This window comes from Geospiza fortis, unplaced genomic scaffold (assembly GCF_000277835.1).
Source record: "Geospiza fortis unplaced genomic scaffold, GeoFor_1.0 scaffold59, whole genome shotgun sequence".
In the NCBI taxonomy this organism is placed as follows: domain Eukaryota; kingdom Metazoa; phylum Chordata; class Aves; order Passeriformes; family Thraupidae; genus Geospiza; species Geospiza fortis.
Genome location: NW_005054381.1, coordinates 3,041,959 through 3,056,048, shown reverse-complemented (window position 1 = coordinate 3,056,048; position 14,090 = coordinate 3,041,959). Strand labels below are relative to the sequence as shown.

The 14,090-nt window shown below is 47.9% G+C and overlaps 1 protein-coding gene across 1 annotated transcript in view; it reads right to left on the bottom strand.

Annotated features, from left to right (window-relative positions):
* Positions 1-3,248: 3,248 nt before the first annotated feature.
* The window catches only part of LOC102033956 (eosinophil peroxidase), a 19,840-nt gene continuing 8,998 nt past the window's right edge, over positions 3,249-14,090 (bottom strand). Inside the window, exons 7-13 of the mRNA XM_005425130.3 lie at positions 13,260-13,518; positions 11,107-11,267; positions 9,446-9,692; positions 8,882-9,052; positions 6,652-6,889; positions 4,826-5,040; positions 3,249-3,675 (exon numbers count right to left, since the gene is read on the bottom strand). Coding sequence (XP_005425187.3) covers positions 3,647-3,675; positions 4,826-5,040; positions 6,652-6,889; positions 8,882-9,052; positions 9,446-9,692; positions 11,107-11,267; positions 13,260-13,518 — 1,320 coding nt within the window. The 3' untranslated portion in view covers positions 3,249-3,646. The remainder of the gene's footprint in view (positions 3,676-4,825; positions 5,041-6,651; positions 6,890-8,881; positions 9,053-9,445; positions 9,693-11,106; positions 11,268-13,259; positions 13,519-14,090) is intronic.

The window sequence follows — 14,090 nt, the reverse complement described above, 5'->3', positions numbered from 1 at the left end:
CTGCTGATGTCCACCTTGAGGCTCCACTGGCCCAGCCTGAGGCTGTTCCCTCTGCTCCTGTCCCTGTTCCCTGGGAGCAGAGCCCAAATTCCCCCTGGCTCCCCACTCCTGTCAGGAGCTGTGCAGAGTAAGGAGGTTTTTGATTCCAACAGCTGGTAAGTGTCTCTGATGAGTATGGAGAAAGCCAAGGACGTTCCCAATTCACCATGGACAGACAGGCAGCTCAGATCTAACACAACATTCAGGCTACAAACCTAGGGATAGCAAAGTCTGCAGCTTCAATTTCCTCCTGTTGCAAGGATCCCCAGCACCTGGATCCATCCTGCTCCCATTTCAGAAGTCAGCTCCTGCCTAACCTGCAACCTGTTTTCAGAAACTGCAGCTCCAGTGAAGATCCCAGTCTCCAGACCAAGTGTGTCCATGCCCAGTTGACTCCCTTCTGCCCCTGAGTCTTTGCACCTTTTCCAGGACCTGGCTTAATCTGAGATAGGGAGATGAGGGACTTGCTCACAGCATGAGCTTTTGTCACCAAGTTTTAACGACTCTCCCGCTCCGCAGATCTGCTCAGCCACACATGGGCCAGAAGAGAGAGGGGAGGCAGGGAAAGTGATCCTTTATGGGAAAATGCGGTGGGAAAAGGCCAAGAAAATTGTCTTGTTCACCATATGAAGGCTCAGAAGAGGATGGACTGTTGTCAGCACGGGGATGTGTGAGAGAGAGGAGTTGGTGAAGCTGAAGATCACAATGATTTCCAAATGCAAAGCAATGGTTCCAACACAAAATACAAGGACTGGATTTTGAAATGGGAGTGATTCCCACTGAAAATTGCTGGCATAAATATCTACTCTGAAACAGACTGGAACAAGCAGAGGGGCAGACACCAACCTCTTGTCTCTGGTAACAAAGGACAGGATGCGAGGGAACAGCTGGAGCTGTGTTGGGGGGTTTAGTTGGATATCAGGAAAGGTTCTTCCCCCAGTGGGTGCTGGGCACTGAATAGGCTCCTCAGGGAATGGACATGGCCCCAAGGCTGCCAGAGCTTCAGAAGCGTTTGGGCAATGCTCTCAGGCACAGGGTGGGATTGCTGGGGAGTCTGTGCAGGGCCAGAAGCTGGACTTTCCAACTCAGGATATTCCACGCTTCTATGATAAGTTATCAAAGGGCAGTGTTGGGTCTGGCCAAGGACAGCATCAGACACTAGCCGCCAAAGCATGAACAGGTCAAAAGAGAATTCATCCCTTACTCCTCACTTAGAGGCATTAAGGTTGATACTAAAACCCTCAGAGGGATTCCAGGGTAAAGATATTAGAAAAAGGTCATCAAGACTGAAGAAACTGTTTAGGATGCTCTGGCTGAAGCTCCACAATGAATCCATATAACCCTCAGTTTTACAAGGCACAGATTCCCTTCAGAGACCAATTTATGAGCAAAGGCATGGCTGGAAGTGCTTGCAATGACAAGAGAAGAGGTTTTACAAGAAAAGGTGTTCTGGCTCATCAAGATTTCTGTGGTATCAAGACAGGTCTGACAGAAAAGAATGCAACAGCATGGAACAGCCTGGGCTGCAGGACTTGCATACATAGGATAGCTTAGAGCCCAGCCAGGTGAATTTTGGCTAGGAAGTACAACAGTTTATCACTGTAAATCACAGGAAAATTGAAGTGGAGAAGGACATCAGGAGGTTTGCAGGTCAACCACTACTCACAGCAGGGTTAACTGAAAATCCAGAGAGCTTGCTCAAGGCCTAGATAGTTTGGAAGAATACCCAAGATTGGAGATTCCAAGATTTCTCTCATCCCTGTGTCTGCATCACACCGCTGTCACAGGGAATAATATTTGTCTTTGTCTGAAGATTACTTCCTTTGTTGTAACCTGCATCTGTTACCTCTTGTCCTTTCCCTGCGAGCCCCTGGGAAGTGTCCACCTTCACAGCTACTCCTTAGAGAGACATAAATCACTCCCACTCTCATTCTTCAAACTGAGCAGATCCAGCTTTCTTAGCCTGTCTCTGCATCCCACTGACCACCTTGGTGGGGATCCACTGAGGAAAAATGTAGTTGGCACTGGGAGAAGGACCTGACAGGACGAACTTGGGATGGACATCCAGCTGGGGGAGGCTGCTGGTGAGAAAGAAAGTGAATGAGACCTCAACAGAGCTGGGAGGGAGAGATGCCCTTCTGAAACCAGCAGCAGAGGTTGATCAAGGCAAACCATCCCATCCCAGCTCCTGCAGGAGGCAGCCCCCACCTCAGGATCTCCACTGGCCAAGGCAGGCACATGCCAGGCACCCTGTGGATAGTCCCCATGTTGGTGTACCAGCATTGCATATGTTTGATCAAGTTGATAAATAAGTCAAATTGTCCAAATTTCAGCTTGGCTAGAAAGAAAAAAATCAGCTGTCTGTGCTCAGTGCACACAGAGGGCTTGCGGGTGATTTTGAGCCAGTCACATCCTCCCCCAGAGGGGAACTGCTGAATTTGACAGGTCTTGAATGATACTCTGTCCCAGATGGGCTGAGCAGACACACGGCTATGCCACAATTAGACAACCAGGAATGGCAAACCAGAGCTGGAGAGACTGGGACACCCCAGTCAATACCTCCCACCCATCAGTGCTGACTTTCACACAGGAGTTGGGGTCAGAGGCTTCAGCAAGAAATACCTTCTTTCATTAACAACACACAGCTTCTGGAACTGCCCTTTCCCAATATTCCCACAGAAAACCTACCACCATCCTCCACTCACGTATGGTTGCTGCACCTTTTATGAAATGTAAAGAACATTTTGGCCTCAGCCCAAAATTGCAATTTATTAAGCAATAACAGGAATATAGCAGACTACAGAGGAAGGTAGTGGGTTTGATCCCTTTCAGGAAAAGGGGAAAAGCTGGATTGAAACCAGAATAGTTATTACTTTCTTGTATGTTCAGATTGTTTTTATCTTTGCCAGGCCACATCCCACCAGCTCTACAGTGCTGAGTCACTCTGGCTCATGCCAGGCCTCAGGAATTTTTCTGTCACATCAGAGGATGTTTTGGGCATTCTGGACTATGGGAAATAATAGTGAGAAAACTTTCACCCATGTGGCAAATTTCTTCCTTCCATAATGGAGCAATACCTGACACAGAGGATTTTAGGACAGTGTGTTTGGGGTCCAGGACAGCTATTTCTTCTTCTGTCAGAAGCATCCTACCATTAGTACATTTTCTCTGAAAATTGATGAATTCATTACTTTCAAATAAAAAGAAATGGGGAACAAAAATCTACTGTTATTCCAATGCCTTGATCATTCTTTGGGGGTTGAAAATGTTAAAAGAAAGGTCCAAAATGTGTTTGATGATAAATCTTGGTGAAGCATTGTATGGTTCCATGGCCTAAGCCAGCAGCTGGTGTGACTTGGGATCAGCCTCTGGACAACTCATTTCACTTGGCTTTGTGATACTGAGTAATTTCACAGATCTGGGATATCTCTTCATTAAGTTCTTTTATTCCTGGGCTGCATCCCACTTCAGGCTTCATGCAAATCAAGCTGAGCAAATGACGGAACCGTGCCCAAACATTGCAGGCAGTGAAAGCATAAACACAGTAAAAATTAATAATCCACCTCAGCAGCTTCCCAAGTCTGGACATCTGGGAAATCCTCAACATTCAGCATTTAAAGTCACCAGCATCTTTTTCTAGAGAAGATAAAAAGCATTGTGTTAATAGATAAGAACCTGCCATATCTCCCTGATACCTTGTGGGATTTGTTTCCACAGGTTAGGCTGGAAAGGAGGGATCAAAATTTGGTATTATGAGAGTGTGGCAGGACCTGACTGTCAGGGGAAAGCAAGGATGTTTTGTTTGGAAAATACACTGGAACAGCTTGCACTTCTCCAGGGAGAGCCACTCTTCCCTACAACTATTTCCCAGGGTTTTCAGGGAGCATTTTGGAAGGAGTTAGATCTTAAGAATTTTACAAATCTTTAAGGCAGGTGACAGAAATAGTGTAAAAATAGGTGACAACTGTACAAGCAGAGATCAAAACCAGAAACCCTTCCACAGACTGGGAATTAATTTTCAAATGCTGAGTTGCTTTTGGCCTTACAAGGATGTGCTGACAAACAGCATCTTGACAGACAGACAGAGAGAGCACCCTTCCCAGTCTGGGCATTGTTTCCCATGGAGTAAACCCTGGCATCAATAGTGAAGAACTAAATGGAAAGTCTATTATTTAGAAAAAAAATCCCAGAATTCCAGAATGGTTCAGGCTGGAAGGGGCCCAGGGGGTCCCTGGTGGCACCTCCCTGCTCAGGCAGGGCCATCCCAGAGCACAGGGCACAGCACTGTGTGCACAGGGCTCTGCAGTATCCCCGCTGAGGGACACTCCAGCCCCTCCCTGGGCAGCCTGCTCAGGGCTGGGCACTGCCCAGGGCAGAAGTTGTGCCTCCTGGGCAGGGGCAGTGCTGGGCTCAGGCCCTGCCCGTGGCTCTGGTGCCACTGCTGGGCCTGGAGCAGAGCCTGGGCCCTGCTCTGCCCCTCCCTGCACACAGGGACACCCAGGGCTGAGGGCCCCTCTCAGCTGGGGCTCCTCTCCAGCCTGAGCAGCCCCAGCTCCCTCAGCCTTTCCTTGTTAGAAAAAATTCCCAGAATAGGGCACTTGGCTTGCTCTGCCAGAAAATCTGCATTTTGTAGGAGCCACTCTAAGTACACCTAGTGAACTGGAACATCTAAAGCTGTACCTGACACACAGGTCCAGCTCCATGTTAGGGAGCTCAGTTTTAAACCCCAGGGTCTGGCTTTCACAGGTGTCTGCAGGCATGACCTGCTGCGGTTTGCAGATCGTACCTTGCTCCTCAGTGCTCTTTGACTTCCAGGGTCTGAGGTCCAGCTTTGGGATCTGACTGCAGCTCACAAAGCCACGGGGGTATCTGTTAGCCTGGAAGATATTCCTTGATACTTTAGTGATGTGGGTATTGTCACATATTATTCGTGACAAGGAGATTTTGGCCAGTGAACAGCGTTGGCGAGGAGTGAAAACCCCAGGGTTCTGCCACCAAAACCTGAAGGAGAAAGAAGACACAACAGATTTTTGCCTTCTGCCTTCTTCACATTGATGACTCCCACAATATTAATTCCCATTAACACTAATTTCTTCTGCCAAGAACAAATTTGAATTTCTGTTATTTAAATCAAGACCCCTGACTCAACAATTGGATAATTGTTAGTCTCACAATCTGAAGGTCGTGAGTTCAATGCTCACACAGGCACAGTTTATCGCCGGTCGGGGTCTGTGTACAAATGACAAAAGGGACGGGACTGCTGGGGACGGCGTCTCAAGCTGTTGTATTTTCCGGCATCAGTCTGATGACATGCTGATGACAATGGGAAGCTGCCAGCAGCTGACGTCCCCAGCAGCAGACAAAGAACTTCATGTTACAACTTCCTTTCCAAGTTTTTTCACCAATCCCACAAAGCAAAAGCATCTTGACAGTGGTTCTATCCAATCGCTAGAAGCACACATACCTGTGGTTAAAACAATGCTTGCTTCTTTCGAAGAAAAGACCTGCTTGTGAGCCTTAAGATACAATGCACAGAGCTCCATTCTTAAGCTTAGAACTTCCAAACATCCGGCTAGGTCTACTTTGCTGTAGCTTTGGCAGTTCTTCTAGACAAGCATTAATACACAGACCATTGTTCTATTTGTCCTTTCCTTTCTACTTATATAATTTTTCTGCTGACAAATCCTATGACTACTGCTTAGCTTCAATGACAGTTCTGCTGTCTCTGAGGCCTGCCTTTTGCAGCTTTCCCCAAACCCTCTGATTTTAAAGATTCCCACAATTACTTTGCTTTTCTTTTGGCCATGGACAGGTAACAAAGCTGCAATTGAATTAATTGTCCTCAGATGAGGCATAGGTACCCTCTTTCAAATAGGAAAGTTTGCACAGACTGTGCACAGGCTGTGGTCACAGCCAAATGAGTGCCATGTTGGAACAAGCCCTGTAATTACTCGATTTTTTAGAAAAGGGTTTGTTTCCTGCCATAAGAACAGGATTTCTACATGTGCAACAGATTGTTTGACCCTAAGCTCCTCATCCTGGAGTTTGAGCTCGTACTAAGTATTTCTCAGCAGAAGTGTTTCCCAAAAAGATGGGTTGTGATCCTATTTTCAGGCAATATTGCTGGCAGGTACAGGGATCTTGCTTCAGAATTCCAGCTTAAAATGGGGAATGTAACTCACTGCTGCACCTGAAGCCCCTGAGCAACCTCAAGGAGGAGGAGGAGGAGGAGGAGGAGTTCAGGTGTGTTGAAACCTCAGCACTGCTGAAGTGATTTTGGCTGACAAGAAAACTCCAACCCACCATATCCATCACAAGCAAAGATTAAACACTGCCACATGCCAGAGCTGAGGGTTCCAGTTCAGAACTGGGGGAGGGAAGAAGAAATAGTGAGATATCACTTTGCTGGGAAGGGATCTCAGCCCAGGACCTCAGTAATCAGACAGGGAATAAGAACATGACTACAAAGAGAATGAAACTTTTGAAGGAGTATTTAATAAAAAAAAGCAACAAACAACCGGAGTAGTTTTCAGATCTGAAGATCATGAAGAAATCTGCATAAACTCCAGACTCCCTGTGTGCTGGGGTTGGGATACCTAGCTCTCCTCTTACCTGTCCCCATCACGAATGTTCCTAAACTGGGTGCCAATGAGACAGGCCATGAGGGGCCCCACTCGGCCTCCTTTCACAAAGGGCTCTGCAAGGGCCCCAATCCAGATGTCAATATTCTTTGGTGTCCCATAGAGCTTCAGGAATTTCCTTGCCAGGTTCCGATTCCTCAGCACGTGCCCAAGTGACTTCACTCCAGAGGGCTCTGAGAGCCCACAGAATTTTCTCCAGGAGTTGTAACCTGCAAATAATTGAATGTCAGAGCAGATAGAGCAGTGATGCACTACCCCCTCCTGGAAACATTTTTCCCTCTCCTTCCCAAAGCTGGGACACCAGTAAGGCACGAAAATGTTTAAAACATTTTTCTATATTTCTGTTAATGCTACTGCCTTCCCACTCCTCCAGAGCCAGCTCCCCCTGCCTGTTTTTGGAGAGCCTGTATTTGCAAGTGGGAGTTGTATCACCACCTTCCAGCAATGTTCTGCTCCACTCAGCAGGGATGCAACTGATGCTGACTTCACTGAAAGAGAACCTGGACAAGATGTTGATGGCCCCTCTCTCTGTACAACAGGAGAATAACCAAGCCCTTCTCCACAGCTGATCCCTGTCCAGCCATGGGGACAAGCCACCCACTCCACACAGCCCAAGTTACTTCAGCCACTAGACTTTGCCAGCTGGACTAATTTTTCTGGACTGTAAACAGCCAAAAATCCACTGTGCCACAACTGGTGCATAATTCTGCATCTTGGTGGAGGAGATGAGATGATGCTGCAGCAAACACCTCTGCTGTAAGCAGGATGTCATGGAATCATGGAACAATTTGGATTGGAAGGGATAATAAAGTTCATCTCATTCCACCACTGCCATGAGCAGGGACACCTTCCACTATCCCAGGGTGCTCCAAGCCCCATTCAGCCTGGCCTTGAGCACTTGCAGGAATGGAGCAGCCACAGCTTCTCTGGGCAACCTGTGCCAGGGCCTCACCAACCTGACAGGAAAATTTTTTCCTGATATCCATTCCAAACCTACTGTCTTATGTCTAAAAAACAGGGAGCATTGGGAGCAAAAGACACAGCATATGGTGCCTAGATGACACTACTATCAAACAATTCCAGGACACTGAGCATTTGCTTAATCAGAAAATTAATTAGGGAGGGTTTTTGACCTTGCTATGCCATCACCACCTTCGTGGATGTCTAATATAAGGGAATACAGCATTCATAGGTGGGTTGAGACCTAAAGCTAAGCCCAAATTCACTAGAAACACATGTCACTCCCACCATGTCAGGTCTGGAAACCCAGGATTTGTGGTTCTGATCAGGTCTGCATGATAGTTTTTCTCAATAAAGCATGGAAAAATCACAACCTTATGTTGTGGCCAAGGCAGAGCAATCCCGTGAGCTCATGATGACCCTGGATGTACTGCAAAGCCTCTGACTGGGCTTAAAACTCATGGATCCAGCTCAGTTTTCATCCCAGTTTCAAACATGAGCCCTATTGCATTTCTCAGGATGTTGCTTACACAGCAGCTCTGGGCTCTTACCTCAGCATAATGACACTGTTGTGCAAGGACCCACTCAGGAGCCAGCTCTGAAGTGCTATCAACAATCTATTTCTCAAGACCATCTTGCAATGCCATTACACTGGTTTTGCACCTTGAAGAGCCCTGAGTGTGGTTCTGACATGCTTGACTGTTTTTTTCTCTGGGACACAGATTTAGTAAAGAAATTATGATGAGATTTTCTTTACATATTGGAAACTGCTCTTCCAGTCATGCATGGCTGGGCTGGACCCTACAGACAGTTGCAGAGAAGTCACAAGGGACTTACAGCCCTAATTCCACTCCTGCAAACTTGTTGCTGAACTATTTTACCATTTTTTTTCACTTGGACAATAGAAACAAGTCAATTCACTGAACACCAAGCTCTGGTCTGTGCAATGACCTGTGTTCTGCCTCCACATCTCTCATGCAGCTTCAGCCAGGCTTTGCCTTCAGTGCTCAACCTCCACCCACTTACCTGTGGTGGTTCAGAAACAAGGAAAAAGTTTGGGAAAGAGCATCATAGAATCACTGAATATCCTGCATTGGGAGAGATACATAAGGATCACTGAATCCAACTCCTGAGTAATTTCAGCCAAGCATGGGCTGGAGAAGCTTCTCAATGTTTAATCACAAAAATGCCTGATTTCCACTTGTTTTTCTTTGTAAGCTCTGCTCCCACAGCTGACTTACCTGGAAGGCCATGATCTCGGCTGCGCTGCATGTTGAGTGCGGCTAAATCAAACCCAATCCTCTCAACCTGCTCAAAGAGCTGGTCCCGGAGCTCGCCCACCACCATCTGCTGCTGTGTCATCAGCTTGGCCTGGTTGGCCATGAGGCTCCGGAGATAGGGATCAATCCCACCTGCAGAGGTGGCACAGGGAAACTGGGATCAATTCCACCTGAAGCAGGGACATGTGAGCAGTGCAGGGAGGACAGTGTGTGGCTAAGCACAGCTCATATTTAATTATAAGCTACTACATGAGAATCAATTTCCCTGCACTTAAAGGATTAAGAAGAAAATACTTTGAATAATGTTCTTCGAGGCCACAGCAATGAAGCGATCAGACCACTTTGGAACATGATGGGCTGCCCTCATCTACAGGGGACAGCTCTGTTGGGACAACTCCAGCTGGTAGTAAAGGCCATTTAATACATTGAACACAAAACACTTTTAAATTTGGCTGAAGCAGGAGTTCATCCAGAGAAGGCAAAAAGGACAAATGAAATAAACCCACACCGCAGAAAAGGATTTACCTTCTTGAATGATTCTCCAGACAGCAAAGAAGGAGGTTCTGAGCTGAATTTCAGGAGTTATGGGTCTGTAATATTCATCTAAGCGGCCAACAGTTGGAGGGACTGAGGCATGAGCAAAGCGAAAAGCCAAGGTGAAGACATTGGATATCCGAGGATCCACAGACTCGTTGTAGCCCTGGTAGCGAGGAATGAGCCTGTGGAACCTGCATCCCAACAGGAGAGGCAGGTAGTCCCTGTAGGTTATGATCTAGGGGGAAACAAGGAAAGGGTGAACTGTTAATGTCTTGGCCATCAGTTTCTGTGGAAGCAAAGATGATTTTCATGCTCTCTCTGCCACAACACTCTGGCAGGTCAGAGCAACATAATAATAGGTTGGACTCAATGATCTCAGAAGTCTTTTCTAATCTAATTGGTTCTGTGATTTTGTGAAGATAAAAGCCTGTCAAATCCTCCCCAATATTGGCTCCTTGTAACCACACCACTCCCATCAGGCAGGCAGAACTGCACCCTTCGTGCCTCAGATAGCAAAGATAACATCGGCAGATAACGGGGGTAGCACCACCCACGGGCAGCTCCCTGAGTCCTCCCACGGAAGAGATTTCCAGTCCTGCTCTCTTGTCTCTCTGGGATATTGAGGAGGCAGCACAATATAATTTAAAAAAGAAAAATCAAATTCTGTGTCAGTAGGAGAAAATGGATTAATTGTCTGAATACTGCATGAAGATGAAACCATTGATGTAAACACAATGATGGAGATTATGCTTTTTGGACAATCCTTTGAATGCTTGCCTTGCCCAACATGTTTTTTCAACAATACAATAATATTTAAATGGACAGCATAAAAACATAAAAATTTTGATATTCCTGCTTTTTATTTTTGTTAAACCAGCTCAGAAGACAGGCTTCAAAGGAGGTGCAGTGCCTTTAGAAACCCCACGTCCCTTTCTCTCATAGGATCCAGGGTTTCCTGCCAGCTGTAAAACCTCATCTGGCTTTGAGGCCATTCCTGCTTGAAACTGGAGGCTGGACAAGAGACTTTGGGAGGGCTGTCCCAAGCACAGAGGTGTTTGTGTGACCCCAGGATCCCATTCAGGGTCAAGTCTGGGGTAGTGTGTCAAGCTATTCAAGATTGTGTGGGGTGGTCAAAGGGTGCAGCCCTGTCCCAAGGAGACACCATGATTGGCTCCACCAGCACATGGGGCTTTTTCATAGAATCCCAGAATGGTTTGGGTTGGAAAGGACCTTTATGATCATTCCCTGCCATAGGCAGGGAGTCACTGAGAGGAAGGGATTCACAACCCAAGGAATTTTAATCCAAATTTCCAGGACCATTTTTATCAGGTACAAAACACCGGTTAGAAAAGCTTTTCCTCTGACTTTTCTGTCTGTTCCTCAAACAAAAATGTGCCATTAAAAACCTCATCAAGCACTTTGTAAATTTAACAGTAGAGGTACATAAAACATTCAAGGCGCCCCTCTGTGCTTGTCATTTCAGGCATCTCTATGTGATTTTGCTTTGGTCAAAAGGGGCTGCAGGAAAGAATTTGGTCCTCTCACCCCTGAATCCTGCACCCTTTGGCCACCCTGCACGAGCAAAATCTAACACGTGAACCCTGTGAAACTGCAGGCAGAGCCAGGACAGGTGGGATGATGGCTGGTACCTGAATCATGGCTCCCAGGATCTTTCGTGCCTCTTGGTAGAGCCTCTCATCATTCCAGTGGGGATTGAGGCTCCTGAGCTTTCCAGCCAGGCGGTTGTGCTCCCGCACGAAGAGCGTGTGCATGCAGGCCAGCTCCAGCATCTCACTGGCACGGGTGTCACCTGGGAGGGGCACACACGACACTGGAGTGGGAAAGTCACATTGGGAAGCACACACAGAGGAATTTTTAGATGTCTCAATACTTGTGTTGTGAAGAAAGTGGGTAAGAAACACAGAGGAGGAGAGGGAAACAGAGGATTGGACAGCACCAGGCAAAAGCTGAATTTCTGCTGAGGCAACAAAAGCCAGGTGCTGTTCTGGTTGTGCTGAGAATCACAGAGAGGTGGGGAAAGTTTCAGTGAAGGGCTGGGAGCATTAACTTAAAAAGTTAAATACAAGTAGGTGCTCTCCAGGCTCCCATATCAGAGATGTTTGGTCTCACAGCTCGAGAGAGAAATGCAAATGGGCAAAGGGAAGTCAAGATGGCCAAGGAAGCTCTGAAACTCAGCAGGTCTCCTTCAAACCAGCTGAAACTGTGGCCAAAGCAAGGTGACAGTCACAAACAGGCTCTCTGGGGAGTAAAAGGAAAAGCAAAATGAGTCAACTTGGAGGAATAAATAACAAACAGCATCACAATAAAATATCAAATCCTTCTTCAAACATCTGGGGCAGGAAACACAAGAGCAAGCAGGTGATGAGAGCATAGGCAAGTATTCAGAGAAAAGTAAATATGTTGCATTTAGTCCCCTTGTCCCACAGCAAATGGAGGCATTTGCTCCTGCACTTGGCACAGAGCCCTTTTCATCCACTCTCAAAGGCTGCCTGTGAGGGACTGCGGAAGGAGGAACAAATGCAGCACTGTGAGGTTTCCCTGAGCAGAATGCATCCAGCCAGAGCTTCCAACAGAGCTCTGGGAGGAAACACTGAGCCCTGGGAGGCAACTGCACATGTAAAACTCCCCCAGTTCTCAGGGACCGGAAAAGTCACAAATAAGACACTGAATTTTCAAAGGCGCTTCCGATGCAGCCTGACTGATAAACTTTCCCATAAAAGAACTGATGGATCTGTTCCAGCCATGGAACAGGAACTGCTCCTTGCTGAGAGTCTGCAGGGGCCAGAAGCCCCTCCTGGGAAGTATCTGATGCTCCTGCCCACTCTGCTTCTCACTGAGCACCTCCCTTTGGCCACAGGTCCTGCGTGGTCCTCACCAAGGAGAGACCTGCACAGAACTGGGGGAGCAGGTGAACACGTGGAACAACATGTGGGACAGGTAGAATGCTATGGGAGCCTGGAGGGAGAGTGAAACACCATGAGCTTTAAAGGAGAGAGCTGATGGATTCCAAGGACCATGGGGATGTTCAGAGGAACTTTGGCCAGATATGAAAGGGGCCAAGGGAATAGAAAGCAGCTCCACAGCTGATGAGATCTGTTGTGCCCTGAAGCTTTCTCCAGCACTGCCACAAGCATCCTGGTGTGGCCACAGCCAGCAAGAGTCAGCTGGGAAGTCCTGCTCTCCAAAAGAAATAGGCCAGGGAGACACAAATTCATGAGGTATATCAGAAGCATTCCTCTCTGGGGTCCCACAGGCTTGTGGAAAGTACTCCCAGTACTCCCTCAGCCTTCACAGTGGTGGGAACACACCTTAAAAGGCCACCTTGGTCTGGTATTGGCCTCATCCTCAATCCAGCTGGGATCCGAGCTCCTCTCAAAAGTGCAGCAGGGACATGCAAATGTTTCCTGCTGTGGCCCAGCACAGTAGCTGCACATCTGTTGCCATCCTGCTGGGATGGAGACAGCCATGGAAGGACAAGTACAGACCAGCCATTGCCTCCAGGCCAGGCTGCCATTGCTGTGCCTGCTTGGGCACTCTGGGCCCTACACCAGAGCTGCTGAGAATGGATGAGACACCTTCACTCCAGGTTTATCCTCACAAACAAGACTTGGAGAGGGTGAAGACCTTCCTCCTACCTAGCACAGCCTGTCTCAGTCTTTCATGATTTGCTCCATTCCATTTTCTATTTAAATAAGAAAAACAAACAACTAAAGAAGTGAGCTGGAGATGGTGGAATTGCCTGCTCCAGATTCCAGGTTTGGAGTGCAAGCACCCAACTCACCTGCAAGAAAACAAGGGATTCGAGCTGCCCCGCTGGCCTTGAGGCAGGGCTCCTTTCTCATGGGACCGAAAGGCATGTACGCCCTGCCCCTGTCGGTGAAGTTGTGGTTCACAGCCAGGAGGCCGACGCTGCCGTCCAGGAAGGAGCTGAGCGCGTTGATCTGCTCCCGCAGCGCCCGGCCCCGCGGGCAGCCCGCCGCCGAGCGGAAGAAAGGGAGGCAATCCCTCCTGTTGGTGATTCGGGGGTCCTTGGGTGGGATCTGCAGATGGAGAAAAGGAAAATTCATGAGTGGCTCAGGAGATGGAGCCAGGAAGGAGACCTCTCACAGGGCATAAGGGTCAGATTGACAGCAGAGATGCTGCTTTAGGAGCCCAAGTCCCAAAAAGCCCGAAGCCTAAAGTCCTATGGATTCCTGAAGTCTTTCCCCTGAAAATAAATAAATTGGACTGCATCTTTAATGCTCAGTTTCCTTATCTCCATATCTACACCACAGAGAATTGTCATCCAGTATTTGTGACCCTTCCTTACAGCACTCTCAAATGTATATCAGGGAAACACTCAGTGATGTTTCATCCCATCACAGTTTTCCTTGAGAGGAATTAGGAGGACATGTAGATGCCAGAGCTGCAGCAGAACTTCAAAGGTGGGAGAGCAGGGCTGCAGGAGGGACATGGACATGATTTGGTGAAAAAGAGGCTCAGGGGGCCCTTGTGGCTCTGCACAGCTCCTGCCAGGAGGGGACAGCCGGGGGGGTCGGGCTGTGCTCCAGGGAACAGGGACAGGAGCAGAGGGAACGGCCTCAGGCTGGGCCAGGGGCGCCTCAGGGGGGCA